At 46.4% G+C, this 16,293-nt stretch overlaps 1 protein-coding gene and 1 long non-coding RNA gene across 2 annotated transcripts; both read right to left on the bottom strand.

Moving 5' to 3' along the window:
- Window positions 1-2,520: 2,520 nt before the first annotated feature.
- On the bottom strand, window positions 2,521-7,739 carry LOC144093526 (uncharacterized). The gene is made up of 3 exons (XM_077627053.1): window positions 7,600-7,739; window positions 4,333-4,384; window positions 2,521-2,833 (listed from the first exon to the last, which is right to left on the bottom strand). Exons 2-3 carry the CDS (start codon window positions 4,373-4,375, stop codon window positions 2,601-2,603), a joined length of 276 nt encoding a protein of 91 aa, XP_077483179.1. The 5' UTR covers window positions 4,376-4,384; window positions 7,600-7,739; the 3' UTR covers window positions 2,521-2,600.
- A 3,179-nt stretch (window positions 7,740-10,918) lies between these two features.
- On the bottom strand, window positions 10,919-14,147 carry LOC144093531 (uncharacterized). Its single transcript, XR_013306297.1, has 3 exons — window positions 13,983-14,147; window positions 12,843-12,885; window positions 10,919-11,231 (listed from the first exon to the last, which is right to left on the bottom strand). It is a non-coding gene; the product is annotated as an uncharacterized LOC144093531 (long non-coding RNA).
- Between the last annotated feature and the right edge of the window lie 2,146 nt (window positions 14,148-16,293).

Here is a 16,293-nt window from a genome sequence, read left to right on the forward strand (position 1 = left end):
TCTGACGAAATGAAGCGGCTATGAAAACTCTGCGAACCTTGCCTAACTACAGCTCCCGCAGCTTACGCCGCACTGACTCAGCTGACCCAACTGACTCGACTGGCGACGGCTCGCTGTGGCTCGGTCTGGCTGGAAGAAACAGAGTGGACGGAAAGGGAGAAAGTTTTGTCGCTGAGCGGATGTGACGACATTTGCTCACACGGGCTAAACAAAAATTACTCAGAAAATAGACCCCTAAACTTTACTCAGGCATATTTAGCAGCAATTTTTATAGCGTTCGCGCAGACACATTGCAAAAGTTTCATTCGTGCAAAAGCGTTTTTGAGGTCGAAACCGAAACTGAAAGCAACTCTGCATATCCGCAGCTTGCTCGGATCATGTGCAGGACACGTCGAAACGGCGCGTGGATACTGAATACTGATATGAGGGCCCGTGCATTCGGAGAACAGTGTTTTACGTATTGTTCATTGTGCATGATAAATAGGCCTCGAACTGAGCGCGCTGGGCCCTTATCAGTCTCTCCTTTGTCTCACTGATACGGCAGTTGCGCGTAGACTTTTATAGCTCTCCGTATTATCTATTTGAAAATAGCCATTCTTCCTTTCTCAGCAGTTGTGAACCATGTTTAAATCTTTCATTGCCCAAAAAATTTGATTATTTCTCCATGACATTGCGTGCGTGCAGCCCTCGTATATATAGAGGAAATTGCAGTCTGACCTAGGGGTGACTTCTCGCACTTCTCTTCAGCTTCTCTCCGAGTTGTTGGGCTTTGGTTTTATGGTATCTAACGTCCAAAAGCGAATCAGGCTTTGAAGGGTGCAGTAGTGGAGGGCTCCGGATAATTTAGATCACCTGGGGTTCTTTCACGTGCACTGACATCGCACAGTATACGGCTCTCTAGCATTTTGCCTCCATCTAAATGCGACCGCTGCTGCCGGGATCGAACCCGCGAATTTCGGGTCAGCAGCCGAGAATCGCAACTAATGAGACACCGCGGCGGTTCCGCAAATGTAGTTGTGTTTCCTGGGAAAAGCTGAATCGGAAATAGTAAGATTGCATGGTTTCGCTCACATGTTTGTTTGCAGGTGCTCTGTATAATTATCTACATTCTAAGCGATATAAGTGCTGGACTTAATTGTTTTTAATGCACCTGGCCCACGCGGCATATGACGTCTGAGGGAACTCGGACGGTTTAACGCACGACACTTTCGGACCTCGGGCTCCGTCGGTCGACCTGTTTTTTACCCTAAGTCATCCCCCACACGTCCGTTGCACCATCCGTTGCAAGTCTGCAGACCAGGCGTAGGTCATCCGACGGATGTCCGAACACGGATACATGGACATGTCTTGAAACATCTTGGTGCAGCAGCTGTAACGATTTATAAATAGAGGCTAAAGTAGTATTTTGGAAGCGTTATTTAACCTTGGAGTGACGAACCTCGGTGAAGCAGCCCGCCAGGTTGGCGCACCACGCAATGGTTACAGCGGAATACTTTTAATAGCACTTTACAGCTTTAATTAACGAGCTGCCAAATAATCTGCAACTCACAAGGAATAAAGGGAATAAAGACGACAACAATAGCACCTTAACCACAGTCATCTCAGCATATTCACCTTCGAACTATTAATATCATGGACTCATGCTTATATACCAATCCATGATGGCGTCCGGTAAGCGTTCGTGGTGTGTCAACAAGCTGTGTAATGAAATTTTTATCCTATTATATGCCGTCTAGGGGAAGTACAATCCAAGAGGTTTAACTGCAAGATTCATTTAGTCGAAGAGCGTAATTACTGCAGCAAAAGTGCCATGAAAAACATGTTTGAAATGCACCTGCATAAGTACTGCTGACGCCACATGCTTCCATTAAAATTATCCCCTATATCAATTTCTCTTGTGCTTCCCAGCTCGTTCCAGCGGCGGGACACCTACACGCTTTCTGCCACCACACAAACTGATTTTTAATACGAGAGCATTAAAACTCCCTCGCCTGCTAGTATGTGGTGGTGGGGATTCTCTCTCTCTCTATAATATATATATATATATATATATATATATATATATATATATATATATATATATATATATATATATATATATATATATATATATATATATATATATATATATTACTTGACTAAGAAGACGATGTGCAATGCACAGCGCGAGACTGAGTTGCAGTTTAACACGAGGCGTGCTCGGCTGCGGCTACAGCCTAGTGCTCTCGCGCAGCGGCCTGTGATGCTGATCTGCTCGCATCGCTTCCCGAGCTTCAAGTAGCACTTATACAGCCTATACTGCCTAGCAGTATGCCAGCAGCAGAGGGATATGGGAGAGGCCTTTGCCCTGCAGTGGGTGTAGTCAGGCTGCTGCTGCTGATGATGATACTGCCTAGCAGCCATAGGCACTGTGTCCATCAGGTGTCCGTATTCTTCGAGGAAAGGACCATGAACATCCAGTGTCAGTTTACGAGTGAAATTAGATCCAGCGTTTATTGCGCTCCAAATCAACATCTCCACATCCACAGCGGCCTCTGCTGTCGAAACCTGCCGGGGCCCACTGGCGTGGGGGCGGTGAGCCGAGCACAAATGTAAATGAGCTATATTAGAGCGGCAGCCATCCCTCGGACCGTCGCCACAGCAGTCTTGACGACGACCGGGATTCCCGCAGCTCCCCAGCTCTGACAGATGGCGAAGAGGCTTCCTTTTGCAACGAAGCCACCCATGGTAGACTGGGCAGCGGCAGCCATCGAGCCAGCCGTGACCCCAGCTGCGCCGAATCCGAAGGCACTCAGCACGGCTGGGGCTGTGGCTAGCATTACCGCGGCTCCGACTGCACAAGAAGACCACAACATGCACGCACGAATGTATACAGGAAGGAAGAGGCTGTGAAAGCTCTGGGGAGCGATAGTTTTGCTGTTATAAATGCTAGCGGAAACCTATCGAAACGTAAGGTACACCATGCGTTGTGAAAATGCGGTGTATGAAATAGTACGTAACTCTAACACTTTCGGGCACGAATACTAGAGTGGATCTTTCGGAAAATGTGACAAGGAACCTTTCACTGTCTGCTTCTGAACACTAAATGCACAAATGCGCAGTACCACTGTTCGGTTCACTCGGACCACTTCCTGGGCGGTTTTTTGTACCAGCATTGGGCGGATGCTATTCCGTCGCCCGTTCTTCCGAGTCCAACGGCCATTATCCGGAAGTTAGTAAACGGCATAAGTACATATGCAATAACGAAATCCAGGACAAAGCGGGGTTCTGTGTGCATTTTTGTAACCCAATTTGAGAAGGCACATGCGGCTTGAATATGGGATTCTCTGTGTATAAAATGTTCCTTCCAATCGGCAAGCTGATACAAAAAAAAAAAACTTTGCTAGATATGTTCTGAGAAACGCATCATTTCCAGCGTGAGTCTGTAATCCGTATATGTTTCTAAAGCCGACCACAAAGGGCAGCAAAATCCGACAATAGCGAAAGAAAAGAAGCGGAATGCTGTGAAAAAAAAAAAAAGATGCTGGAAATTCAAATGTATTGCTTTTTTTTTCACTTTAGAGCCCACGGCTGCATCAGTTTTTTTTTTTTTTCGCGAAAGGTTTCTGCCCCAAAACCGAAACGTGCTTTGCCGAGGTATTAAGCAATGCGTGGATAAACTGCGCAGCAGCGAATCTCAGATTGGGCTGGATAGAAAATTGCAATGCATTCATTTTAATCAGTGGATTTGTACAGCTCGAGAGCACTGGCAACATGGCGATTCGACCTACGCAGTCGAATTACGATCAGGATTTTTTCGAATGCCTTCCGTGCTGGCGCATTTCATGCAGGTAACTCCATCGCCCCGTGCCCTTGCCTGGCTGTTAGAAAAGCCGCATTACAAGACAACTGTTAAAAAAAAAGTGTAAGCATTAAGGAACTGAAGGGATAAGGTTGGCGGGAATGGCAAATAACTGTCATACACAATAAAGGTTGGGTAGGAGTAAGTTAGTAGGAGAAAGAGCCTGCCTTATATAGCGGTAATCACGGCATTCCAAAGGCGAAGGAGAAGGCGAGTGGAAAAAGGAGACCCTAAGCATAGCCTGGCAGCGCATCACGGGGCGTGAACAGCAACATTGTGGCCGTCAACCTTGGCAGTACGTTCGGACGTCAAATTTGGCAAGTAGTCTGACAACACTGGCACTGTTTGGATATAATTTAAGTTACGCCAGCCGGATCCGTGCACTTTACTTCAATTCGAGAGAGTATGCATTTTCTAACGGCTTGTATAGCTATGTTGGTAGTCACAGCAGTTCTGATGCTCAACAGAGAATGCAAAATAGCGAAGCGCACCTGCAACTTTTCCCATGGTGTACAGTGCCGCTGGGGTCGCCATGTCTCACCGCTGAAATAAATATCGTAGTAAATTAGGTAAATAAATTAGATTTGCAACAGGGTCAAGGCAATAAGCAAGCACGAAGCGATGCCTTCCAAGTTTGGCGATTATCAACAACCCAAAAATGACCCGCGATTTACAGCGCCGAGTTGAACTACGAGGGACCATAGTTATAATGGAGATTACAATTCATGTTTACTTTCCTTAAAAATTACTGTTATATTGGGAATTTTATTTACATTATTTCAAATCTTTGAATATTATCAAGCTCAGTTTTCAATTACTGATAGAATGAACCAAAAAATCTATCAGTAATTGAAAACTGAGCTTGATAATATTCAAAGATTTGAAATAATGTAAATAAAATTCCCAATATAACAGTAATCTTTAAGGAAAGTAAACATGAATTGTAATCGCCACGTAGGTATGCACGGCGGCGGCGGAATACATACGACGGTTTTCCAACCAGTGGAGAAAACAGCCGCGTCACATGTGAAGCGCACACAGTCAACACAGCTGTATGATGCATTTACTGTCCGACTGCAAATAATCTGCCACGCACTGCACTCATGTAGTCCAATTCCATGCAGTGCGCACATACTTTGACATGCGGCTCAGAGACTTCAACCTGCACCTGCCCGAAGCGCTGCGACTACACATAGTTACGGAACGGTCTGACGCACGTACACTGACAAATTTTCATTTGACGCAGCTAACTGCCAGACCGAAATTTACAAATTTACTCCCATATCATTTTTTGTAACTCTCCGCCACATCCACACCTATTTGTACCTACCGTACCTATCTAAATAAAATCCGAAAATCCTCGCTGCATCTGATCGAGATGCCGCGAAGAACAGGTACGATGTAATTGAACGCGTGGCGAATCATTGTGTCTCATATACAAGGAGATGAAAATTAAGTTGCACACACTTCTTAAAATTAGGCGCTGAGAGGTGCGTGAAATCCACCTTTTCACATAAGTTATGAGGCCAGTGGGACACAAAGCAAGATGATAATTGTCAACGTAAGGAATTTAATTAACTACAGTCGGTAAATGAACATTTTAGTGACCGCAGTAAGTGGGCATGCTTATATTGGGAACTTTAGACACAGTCGTATTCGTGCGTAATTCTATTTGGTAAATTTTCCTCTCACGCACGTGTTTCTGAATACATATTCCAAGTTTTCAGCTCCATCCGCGTAACTGCGCGTGCAAGGCGTGAGGATCAACGCGGAAGTCCTCCGGGCGTGACTTGGCGCCATGTCAGCGAAGAAGTAGTCGGATTCTTCTCGATTAAAAGCAAACTGGTTTATTTCAGCTTAAGGATACAAGGGTAAAACGAACTGGTTCATAAATACGTAGTAGGTTCGAAGGATCTGCAGAGCTGGGAGGACCGTGCTGACGCGTCTCGTTTCGTCGGCGTCTCTCTGGGAAAATGCTCTCGCTCGAAGCTTGGAGTCTCGCAGCGCGCCTGTCGACGGCTCACGTTACGTCGTCGTTCTTCGCTTGCGTGATGCCGAGGCTTGGGAGAGTTAGGAGTTAGGAGTACGAATGCGGGCGCGGGCAGCCTTCGTGAACGCGTGCTTTATGTGGCACGGAGTCGAATGTGTTGGGCCACGAAGTCTGTGTTTAGACAGGATTCAGAATGGATGTGCAGCCGATCCCCAGCCAGCGTGGCTCTCTTTTCTGCTGGCGTATCGTCTCCCAACGATGTATGGCGAACTATTAAACTGATAACTGTTTCATTTCGCCTTCGGCTATCGAAATGGCGGAGACTTCCGACACAACGTGCAGCTGCGTCACACTTAGGAGGAGTTTCCGAGTCGACTGCAACCACCTCGCTGCGTAATTACGTGGAATCAGTGAAAAATTTGAGACCGAATACCTCGGAACACGTGTGCACTGTAGGGATACCAAATGTAGTAGTATAAAATTGCTACAGCCTTTAGGTTTCCGATAAAATAATTCATTCTAGCCGGAGAGTCTAAAAAGTTCAATAATATAATTGACTTAATTAGTGTTTGACGGTTACAATTATGCCCCGCCGCGGTGGCTCAGTGGTTAGGGCGCTCGACTACTGATCCGGAGTTCCCGGGTTCGAACCCGACCGCGGCGGCTGCGTTTTTATGGAGGAAAAACGCTAAGGCGCCCGTGTGCTGTGCGATGTCAGCGCACGTTAAAGATCCCCAGGTGGTCGAAATTATTCCGGAGCCCTCCACTACGGCACCTAGCTCTCTCTTCCTTTCTTCTTTCACTCCCTCAACCCTTCCCTTACGGCGCGGTTCAGGTGTCCAACGATATATGAGACAGATACTGCGCCATTTCCTTTCTCCCAAAAATACCAATTATTATTATTATTATTATTATTATTATTATTATTATTATTATTATTATTATCTCATTTTTGTCCCCTTGGCCGCATAACTTATGTACAGGGATCGATTTCGCGTACCTCTAAGGGCCCTTTTTTTAAATCATGTCCAGCATTCTCGGACAATAATTTTGAAAATTCGAAATTTTTATGACACCGTCATGGAAATACTGAAGCAAAAATCTTTCTTTTAAAGTGTTTTCATGGATCGCAACGAACAGTTGAGAGCGCCATAGAAAACCAATGGGGAACGCTTTTGACCATAGCCAAAACGTTAATGAAAAAAAAAGAAATATAAGACTGCCGTCGGGTGATCTGCGGGTATATTGACTGTTATAGCGAAATCTTACATTATTTGAAAAAAAATTACGTTCATAAACTCTTTCCCATTGAAAAATGTTTTGGCCAGAATTGATGGCGATGAATCTCTAAAGCTTATTTTTTATCACCCTGTATATTTACGTAAGAAGACCCAGCGACTGAAGCGAGCTTTAATGTTCCATAACTTTACCAGTACAGCGGAGCCATAATGGCCAGTGGAAACGGACCGCTGCTGTTCTATAGTTTCGGGTTCAGGCCCAACGTCCGCCCACTGCGTCGTGTTTCTCTCGCTACAGTTCGGATGTTCCTAACCAAAAACAAGACGTTAAATGTCCGGTCAGCCAGTATACAACGATTTGATTGCACTTAGTTCCTTTTTAGCTCTAGCAGCAGAATAGGTGCCCCGAAAGCGGCGCAGTGTGGGCCGATCGCAGCTGCGAGTCGCAGGATCGAAGCACGGAAAATGCATGGAACGAATCATTAACACAATACCCGGCCTCACGATGAGTGACGAACCATGAACCTTACCGTTTCGGTATGCAGGCCTTGCCAATGCAAAGTGGAACCGCAGCGGCTGCCAAACTTGCTACAGCTCGAAGCTGACTGACTACGCCGCCCACACAGGCTGAGTCGACGACTCTACTGAGTACTGACGCGACGCCGCAAGCTCAGCGGTTCCGGTCGCTGGGGCTCCAAGGTCAACAGCTGTGAGGGAACCGGAGCGGCGGATGGTGGAGAAAGAGTGGGGGAGAGAAAAGCAGATGTCCTGCGCCCACGAAAGAGTTCGCTTTGTCGTGACGTCAATCTGACGTAACATTGGGGGGAGAAGGATGGGACGAACACTGCGGGAGGACGATGGGGCAGGCAACATCCAATCGGCTTTGTCGGGCGGTCCCATCTCGGCTGGTTGTATGTTTAAGGGGCTGTATTCTAACTTCGGCGCGTTTTTAATCTCTCGTGCCGACCCGCACGATTGCCTGAGCGACGGCCAAAATCGTCCGGCTCGCAGACGACTGCGGGAGCCGTATTGTTGCCTCGCTGTCGACTGTCGCCTGGAAGCCCCCGGCAGCGACGACTTACGTAACAATTTTAAACAATATTTTAAAGTTCGATGCTGTCTGGGCATGTCACTTCACAGGCTCATTCCGTGAGACGCGTTGGCCAGCAGGAGACGTGCATGCTAGGCTCGCACTATAGAGGCCGCTATCCTCAACCAACGTAAGAGAGTAGGGTACAGTGTCTCGACGAGTGCACTCCCCGACCGCCCCCAGACGATCGAATATACGGTGGCAGTATCGGCTTAACTTCTTACAGAGATGAAGCGTCAGTGTAGCTGCCATCTAGTAAACAAAGCTATCTTACGACAAAGAGACGAAAGCAGCTTTTTTTTTCCCTGATTAATATATTATCGTCAGCCACCTGCTATCTCGCTATTTCAAGCGAGGTTTCAAGTGATGTGTGTTTATGCACGGTTAGCAGCGAGACGTGATTTTCTCCCTTCCGTTAGCTAACATTCTGTGCACACATCGCGAAATCCTGCTTCTGGGAGATAGTTTACTGTTTTAACTCCAGGAGAGAGGCGAGTGAAGCAGCCAGCTGTCTGCTCATACATCTCCTAGGTGCATGCGCGCATCGAGGCACCCTAACATCTGCGGACGCCTAGCGCCATCTGTGAAGAAACAAGCGGGGAGAGAGTGCAGAGGCACGGCCGGTCTCGAGAGGGAGGGGGAGGCGAGCGCGAGAAGCACGCACTCCTCTCGAGACTGGCTGTGGCAGAGGCGATGATGACGACTCGACGAGATCACGAGCTTGGTGGTCACGAGTTTGACGGGCCGGAAAGAAGCACCTCAGGTTTCGTTGAGCCGAATCGGATAAAAGCGCTGCTCCGCGAACCGTAAATCGATATATCATGTAATCCATCCAGTTACCATTTATTAAAAGTCGTTTATACGAAACTGTTGTCGACTGACAACCAGTGACTGACGCACAGGCAGAGTAAAGTGGGAGGGAGCCATGGAGCGCTCTAGACGCGAGCAGGGAAATTAAGACTGGAAGGGTGCGCACAATTCGCAGTCGGAAATGGAAGAGTCGAGGCCATCAACGGGGGAAGAGGCGGGCTACTAATGCATAAGCAAACACTTTATATACGACACATTTGTTGTCGTCGTTGCCCCGCAGCACACACACACACACACACACACACACACACACACACACACACACACACACACACACACACACACACACACACACACACACACACACACACACACACACACACACACACACACACACACACACACACACACACACACACACACACACTCGCAGTTGGCACACTAGGCACGGTATTCACGCTGAATCATTTGTTGTGGTTTAAGGTGAATGCGCGGTGTAGTCTTAATATTGTCCGATACAATCCAAACACGAAGCGGCTATAATTTTTGTGTAGGTGTGCAAATTATCTTGTCCTTAAGACTTTTCCAGCAGATATGCTCTCGATTTGGCCTCCCCGTGAACGCATAATTCAAGGAAGTTAACAAACCTGCCGGCTTTTTCCTTGAGTCACAACTTTGAAGACTATACGTATTCATGATCCGAAGCCCCACTGAATGTAATTGTGTAGTAGGACAGTTCTGTGGCTGCATCCTTTCCCGTTGGAATCAAGTTGAGAGTCTTGTTCGAGTATAATGTTAACGCACAAAAAAAAGCGTGACCAGCATACGCACATTGACAGCATTCATAGCCGAAAAGCTGATTACTATTGGGAAATTTACAGGTGGTCCCATTAGAATTTTCCACTTGTGTACTGTGCGATGTCCGTGCACGTTATAAAGAACCCCAGGTGGTCGAAATTTTCGGAGCCCTTAACTACGGCGTCCCTCATAGCCCGAGTCGCACTGGGACGTTAACGGGACAGTGAGATTTTCCGATTGTGTTTCCAATTCAGAAATTGGAGCCAATAGGCCCCAGGCAACTGGAGTGCATTCAGGAGGTACAAAATGTGCTTCTCATGTTGCGCAAAATACACGATGTGTCAAATATTTGTGCAATCTGACATCTACTGCAATGTTCGGGTAAAACAAAACGGAAGTGGCTTGAGGGACTGGAGGTGTTGCAGGTATGTGCCGACATTTACAAGCGAACTGAAATGAATTCAACACGCATACATGTACACAAACTACAGCAACAGTATATAGCAACACAACGCCAATTATGCTCACTGAATGTACAAGACACTTTTGCCTTCAGTTTATATGCCAAAATAACGGGGTCCCCATGCTAGAACCAATGGCGCTTGCCCAATGAGCGCAGTTTTCATTTTTTTTTCTTGCCCAGGGATGGTGGCGCAAGCGTTTACTAATTAGTAGTTTAATCTTCCGAAATTTTTTATAAAACCTATACTTGTTCTACGCGAGGCTATGCAAATGTTCAACAGTGCCTAGTCAGAAAGCTCGAACTGGAACTCTTGAAAAACCCAACTGGAATTCATTTGTAGCAAAAATTGAAAGTGAAAAGCAATTTCATTTGAGTAACCTTGGAGGCAGTTGGAAAACACTGTTCGGAACAACATATCTGCCTTGTCAAAGCAGCGAGAATCACAGTCCCAAGTGGAACCAATTGTGTACCATTTGAATCCACTGGTAAATCATTTTGTTCTACTGGGTTTTGGACTACCACAAAAGCAGTCATGGTTGCCAGAGTTTAGGAATCCACTTCCGGAGGGAGGCGCTAATTTAACGCGATCTGTAAAGCACTTACCCAAAGTAAACAGAAGTGGGCACAGTGAAAACTGAGCAGTCCTAATTAAAGTACTGTGCATATGGACGTCTCTATAGCCGAAATGTCTCCCGCCATTGTAGCAGCAAAGTTTATTGACCGTAAACCAAAAGTCGAAGCCAGGGGCGCGCAGTCGGTGGCTTAGTCGGCGGCGTTGTATCCGAGAGCCGCTCCTGCCGCCGCCACAGCAGTTTTTGCGACCACTGGAATGCCCGCGGCTCCCCAGCTCTGGCAGAGGGCGAAAACGCTGCCTTTAGCCACGACTCCGCCCATGGTTGATTGGACTGCGGCGGCCAGCGATCCACCCGCGACGCCAGCGGCCCCGAACCCTGCGGCAGTCAAGACGGCAGGCGCTGCGACGAGCGCCACTGCCGCTCCCGCTGCACACGGGGCAGAGAAATTATATGCGTGCGCAGTTCCGTTCCCCGACAGACTTTCAGCAAGTGATAAAATAATTTTCAACCTGCCATCGGCGCGCCCACTTCCAAGCCTAACTCTGGATGCACACACACTGCGATCCACATCGGCTAAGGCCAGCTGGGGCTCTGCGTGGTAGTTCTGACTAATGAAACAATTCCGAGCAATGTGCAGAGGTAGTGGTTTGAAGCACGGCAGGCGAAGAGCAAGATCAGTGTGAAGCAATGGGCAGTAAGCTTTCAAGAATTTAAAACGCTTAGCGTCGATACTGGCTGGCTCATTACTAAATCTCCCACAAGAGTAGGATAAGCCAAAAAACAAAGCATAATGCACCAAATCTTCAATGGATAAAGGAAATTGTATGCAAACCGGCCTTAACGCTTGAATATAGATAACATTAAATAGGGAATCCTTCTCCAGGATTCCACTCCACATTTGGAGGTTAGAGCTGGATGTTTCACAATGAAGTGCTGAAATCCTGCATCATAGTAATTATTTTTTGCTGCTGTATACAAGACACGGAAACAATGAAACAGACTCTTTAAGTGCCATGCGCTCCGACCCTCGGTACAACCACCACTACACAAATTAGAGATGCACTGCGGTTTAAAACAAGCCAAGGTATAGTCAATTCTCAGAAACAAGGCTATAAAGGAGATAGTAGGATGGGTTGAGGGAAGTAAATGTACTGCAGCTAGAGAGGCATCGAAATTTACATAACATATTTGAAGTCATGATGGAGGTATACTCCTGTCGAGCCATAACGTGAGACGGCACCCTAATAAGGATACCTACAAATATCGATATACCTAGAAATCTTTTGCTCAGCTAGTGATTCTTACATTGTGTGTGCTGGCCAGACAGTCTGCACCATTGCTGCCAGCAGCTAATACCTGGCCACATTGTGAAACGAAACTACATGTCCCAAGCCTATACATCTGGATATGCATGGATAAAATGCAGAACAGCAAACGACAGAGTCGACCTTCAACCTGACAGAAATCATGACATGTTTTCACAAGAATCACCAAATTTTTTCAGCTGCTCAGCACATGGGTGCTGGAGCAATTATGTGACTACACTGGTCCAAATCTATTTTTTATTATACATCCACATGAGCACTAATGTCTAGTGGTCACGATAGCACTCTGTTGAGGCCAGGAAGACAGCATGAATATTAGACACTTATAAATCCAATATCTCGAAATACCAACTGCTGTCCACAGCTGATTTTAATAGTTATATTATAAAAGTGTAGTGGCTCAGTGGTTATGGCGCTCGACTGCTGACCCGAAAGACGCGGGTTCGATCCCGGCCGCGGCGGTCGAATTTCGATGGAGGCGAAATTCTAAAGGTCCGTGTAGTGTGCGATGTCAGGGCACGTTAAAGAACCCCAGGTGTTCGAAATTTCCGGAGCCCTTCACTACGGCGTCACTTATAGCCTGAGCAGTTTTGGGACGTTAAACCGTCATAAGCCAAACCAAACGAAACACTTCAGGTGTTCGCACTCATTTAGCAACCAAAAATGAAAAGTATTCACACATGATGACAAATACAAAAATAGCGATGCACACCTATAGATGCACCGATGGTAAAGAGGTCCGCCATGTCTTGCAACTGCAAGTGATAATAAACAGATGAAACATATACCGTTATTCAGCAATGCAAATGCAAGCATAAGGTATGCACAGAATTCTTCGAATGGTGATAAATAATAACATTCAAAAAGTGAGTATTTTTCATGCAGAGAGCAAAGTCACCAAGAAATTTTTTTTTTGGGGGGGGGGGGGGAAATGGACCAGAACAGGGTTAAGTAGTCGCGTAACGGGATCGTTTTTAGTTAACTTTGTACCACTAGTTCGGCAGAGTCCAGACGTTCAATAATTTATTTAACCTTGCCTTTGTGGACCAAACTGCCGTTTTCGCACAGCCTCTACCACTGTTTCACACAGTTGTAGTTCGGATGCAGATAACGGGCCTTATACACCTACACCTGCTCTATTACTTCATGCAACATGCAGTCGAACCGTCAGTAAACCCTTACGTTTTTTAAGCGTGTGTAAGTCTGTTTATAAATACAAAACTTCTGGTTCATAGTGCCTTCTTCGCAAGTGTTCAACCTGCACAACCTTGAAGCGCGGCAAATGTATGCAGCTAATAAGCACGGGTGCCATTAATGTAGTTACCACGAAACTCGCATTTAACATAACTATACATCTAAAGCTTTCAAACTTTTCATGCTGCTTTCACTACTTTTCCGTGACGTGCACCACTAGATTTAAGCTAACTATTTTCAAACACCACAGTCGAATCGAAAACCCTTTCCTTCGTCCGACGTCCTGTATGACTTGGCAACGACCCAACGGTGCGCGTGACAGCTAGCTATGTGAAATTTCTCGAAAAACGCCATCGTAAACGGTCCGTCCTTGTTCTATAGTTTCGTATTCGGGCTGACTGCGTATTTAGGTCAGCCCGACGCGTCCTCCTCCTGTCGGTGAAGTACACCGTGGTAATGACAAGTCAGGTAACGCAACGGCTTAATTTCACTTCGCTTATTTCTATCTCTCCGCACACGGAGTGGAGACCACGATAACAACGTGGCTAGTGTAAACGTGGCACGGACCGATCGCAGTAGCGGCTCAGAGGAATAAAGGAAAACGAATCGCTACATTTTCCAGCCGAGTAGCGATTGTAGTAAGAACAAGGAATCTTGCCTTTTCGACGCGGGGCTTCTCTTCAATGCAAAGACGAAATGAAGCGGCTATGAAAACTCTGCGAACCTTGCCTCACTACAGCTCCAGCAGCTTACGCCGCACTGACTCAGCTGACCCAACCGACTCGACTGGCGACGGCTCGCTGTGGCTCGGTCTGGCTGGAAGAAACGGAGTGGACGGAAAGGGAGAAAGTTTTGTCGCTGAGCGGATGTGACGACATTTGCTCACACGGGCTAAACCAAAATTACTCAGAAAATAGGGCCCTAAACTTAACTCAGGCATATTTAGCAGCAATTTTTACAGCGTTCGCGCAGTCACATTGCAAAAGTTTCATCCGTGCAAAAGCGTTTTTGAGGTCGAAACCGAAACTGAAAGCAACTCTGCATATCCGCAGCTTGCTCGGTTTATGTGCAGGACACGTCGAAACGGCGCGTGAATACTAAATACTGATATGAAGGCCCCTCCATTCGGAGAACAGCGTTTTACGTATTGTGCATTGTGCATGATAAATAAGCCCCGAACTGAGCGCGCTGGGCCCTTATCAGTCTCTCCTTTGTCTCACTGATATGGCAGTTGCGCGTAGACTTTCATAGCTCTCCGTATTATCTGTTTGAAAATAGCCATTCTTCCTTTCTCAGCAGTTGTGAACCATGCTTAAAACTTTCATTGCCCAAAAAATTTGATTATTTCTCCATGACATTGCATGTGTGCAGCCCTCGTATATATAGAGGAAATTGCAGTCTGACCGAGGAGTGACTTCTCGCACTTCTCTACAGCTTCTCTCCGAGTTGTTGGGCTTTGGTTTTATGGTATGTAACGTCCAAAAGCGACTCAGGCTATGAGGGGTGCAGTAGTGGAGGGCTCCGGATAATTTAGATCACCTGGGGTTCTTTCACGTGCACTGAAATCACACAGTATACGGCTCTCTAGCATTTTGCCTCCATCTAAATGCGACCGCTGCTGCCGGGATCGAACCCGCGAATTTCGGGTCAGCAGCCGAGAATCGTAACTAATGAGCCACCACTGGGGCTCTGCAAATGTAGTTGTGTTGCCTGGGAAAAGCTGAATCGGAAATAAAAAGATTGCATGGTTTCGCTCACATGTTTGTTTGCTTATGCTCTGTATAATTATCTACATTTTGAGCGATATAAATGCTGGACTTAATTGTTTTAAATGTCTCTGGCCCACACGGCATATGACGTCTGACGGAAGTCAGATGGCTTAACGCACGGCACTTTCGGACCTCCGGATCCGTCGGTCGACCTGTTTTTTACCCGAAGTCATCCCTCACACGTCCGTTGCACCATCCGTTGCAAGACTGCAGACCAGGCGTAGGTCATCCGACGGATGTCCGAACACGGATACATGGACATGTCTTGAAATATCTTGGTGCAGCAGCTGTAATGCTTTATAAATAGAGGCTAAAGTAGTATTTTGGAAGCGTTATTTAACCTTGGAGTGACAAAACTCGATAAAGCAGCCCGTCAGGTTGGCGCACCACTTAATGGTTACAGCGTAATCCTTTTAATAGCACTTTACAGCTTTAATTAACGAGCTGCCAAATAATCTGCAACTCACAAGGAATAAAGACGACAACACTAGCACTAGCACAGTCATCTCAGCACATTCACCTTCGAACTATTAATATCATGGACTCATGCTTATATACCCATCCATGATGGCGTCCGGTAAGCGTTCGTGGTGTGTCAACAAGCAGTGTAATGAAATTTTTATCCTATTATATGCCGTCTAGGGGCAGTACAATCCAAGAGGTTTAACTGCAAGATTCATTTAGTTGAAGAGCATAATTACTGCAGCAAAAGTGCCATGGGAAAATGTTTTAAATGCACCTGCATTAAGTACTGCTGACGCCACGTGCTTCCATTAAATTTATCCCCTATATCAATTTATCTTGTGCTTCCCAGCTCGTTCCAGCGGCGGGACACCTACACGCTTTCTGCCACCACACAAACTGATTTTTAATACGAGAGCATTAAAACTCCCTCGCCTGCTAGTATGTGGTGGTGGAGATTCTCTCTCTCTTTATAATATATATATATATATATATATATATATATATATATATATATATATATATATATATATTACTTGACCAAGAAGACGATGTGCAATGCACAGCGCGAGAGTGAATTGCAGTTTAACACGAGGCGTGCTCGGCTGCGGCTACAGCCTAGTACTCTCGCGCAGCGGCCTGTGATGCTGATCTGCTCGCATCGCTTCCCGAGCTTCAAGTAGCACTCATACAGCCTATACTGCCTAGTAGCAGAGGGATATGGGAGAGGCCTTTGCC

Source organism: Amblyomma americanum, chromosome 6 (genome assembly GCF_052857255.1).
Source record: "Amblyomma americanum isolate KBUSLIRL-KWMA chromosome 6, ASM5285725v1, whole genome shotgun sequence".
NCBI lineage: Eukaryota > Metazoa > Arthropoda > Arachnida > Ixodida > Ixodidae > Amblyomma > Amblyomma americanum.

Coding starts and splice junctions, on each gene's coding strand:
- LOC144093526 (XM_077627053.1), bottom strand. CDS start 4,375: ATGGCGACCCCAGCGGCACTGTACACCATGGGAAAAGTTGCAG. Junction 2,834..4,332: donor CACCATGGGAAAAGTTGCAG/GTGCGCTTCGCT, acceptor CTTCTTGTGCAG/TCGGAGCCGCGGTAATGCTA.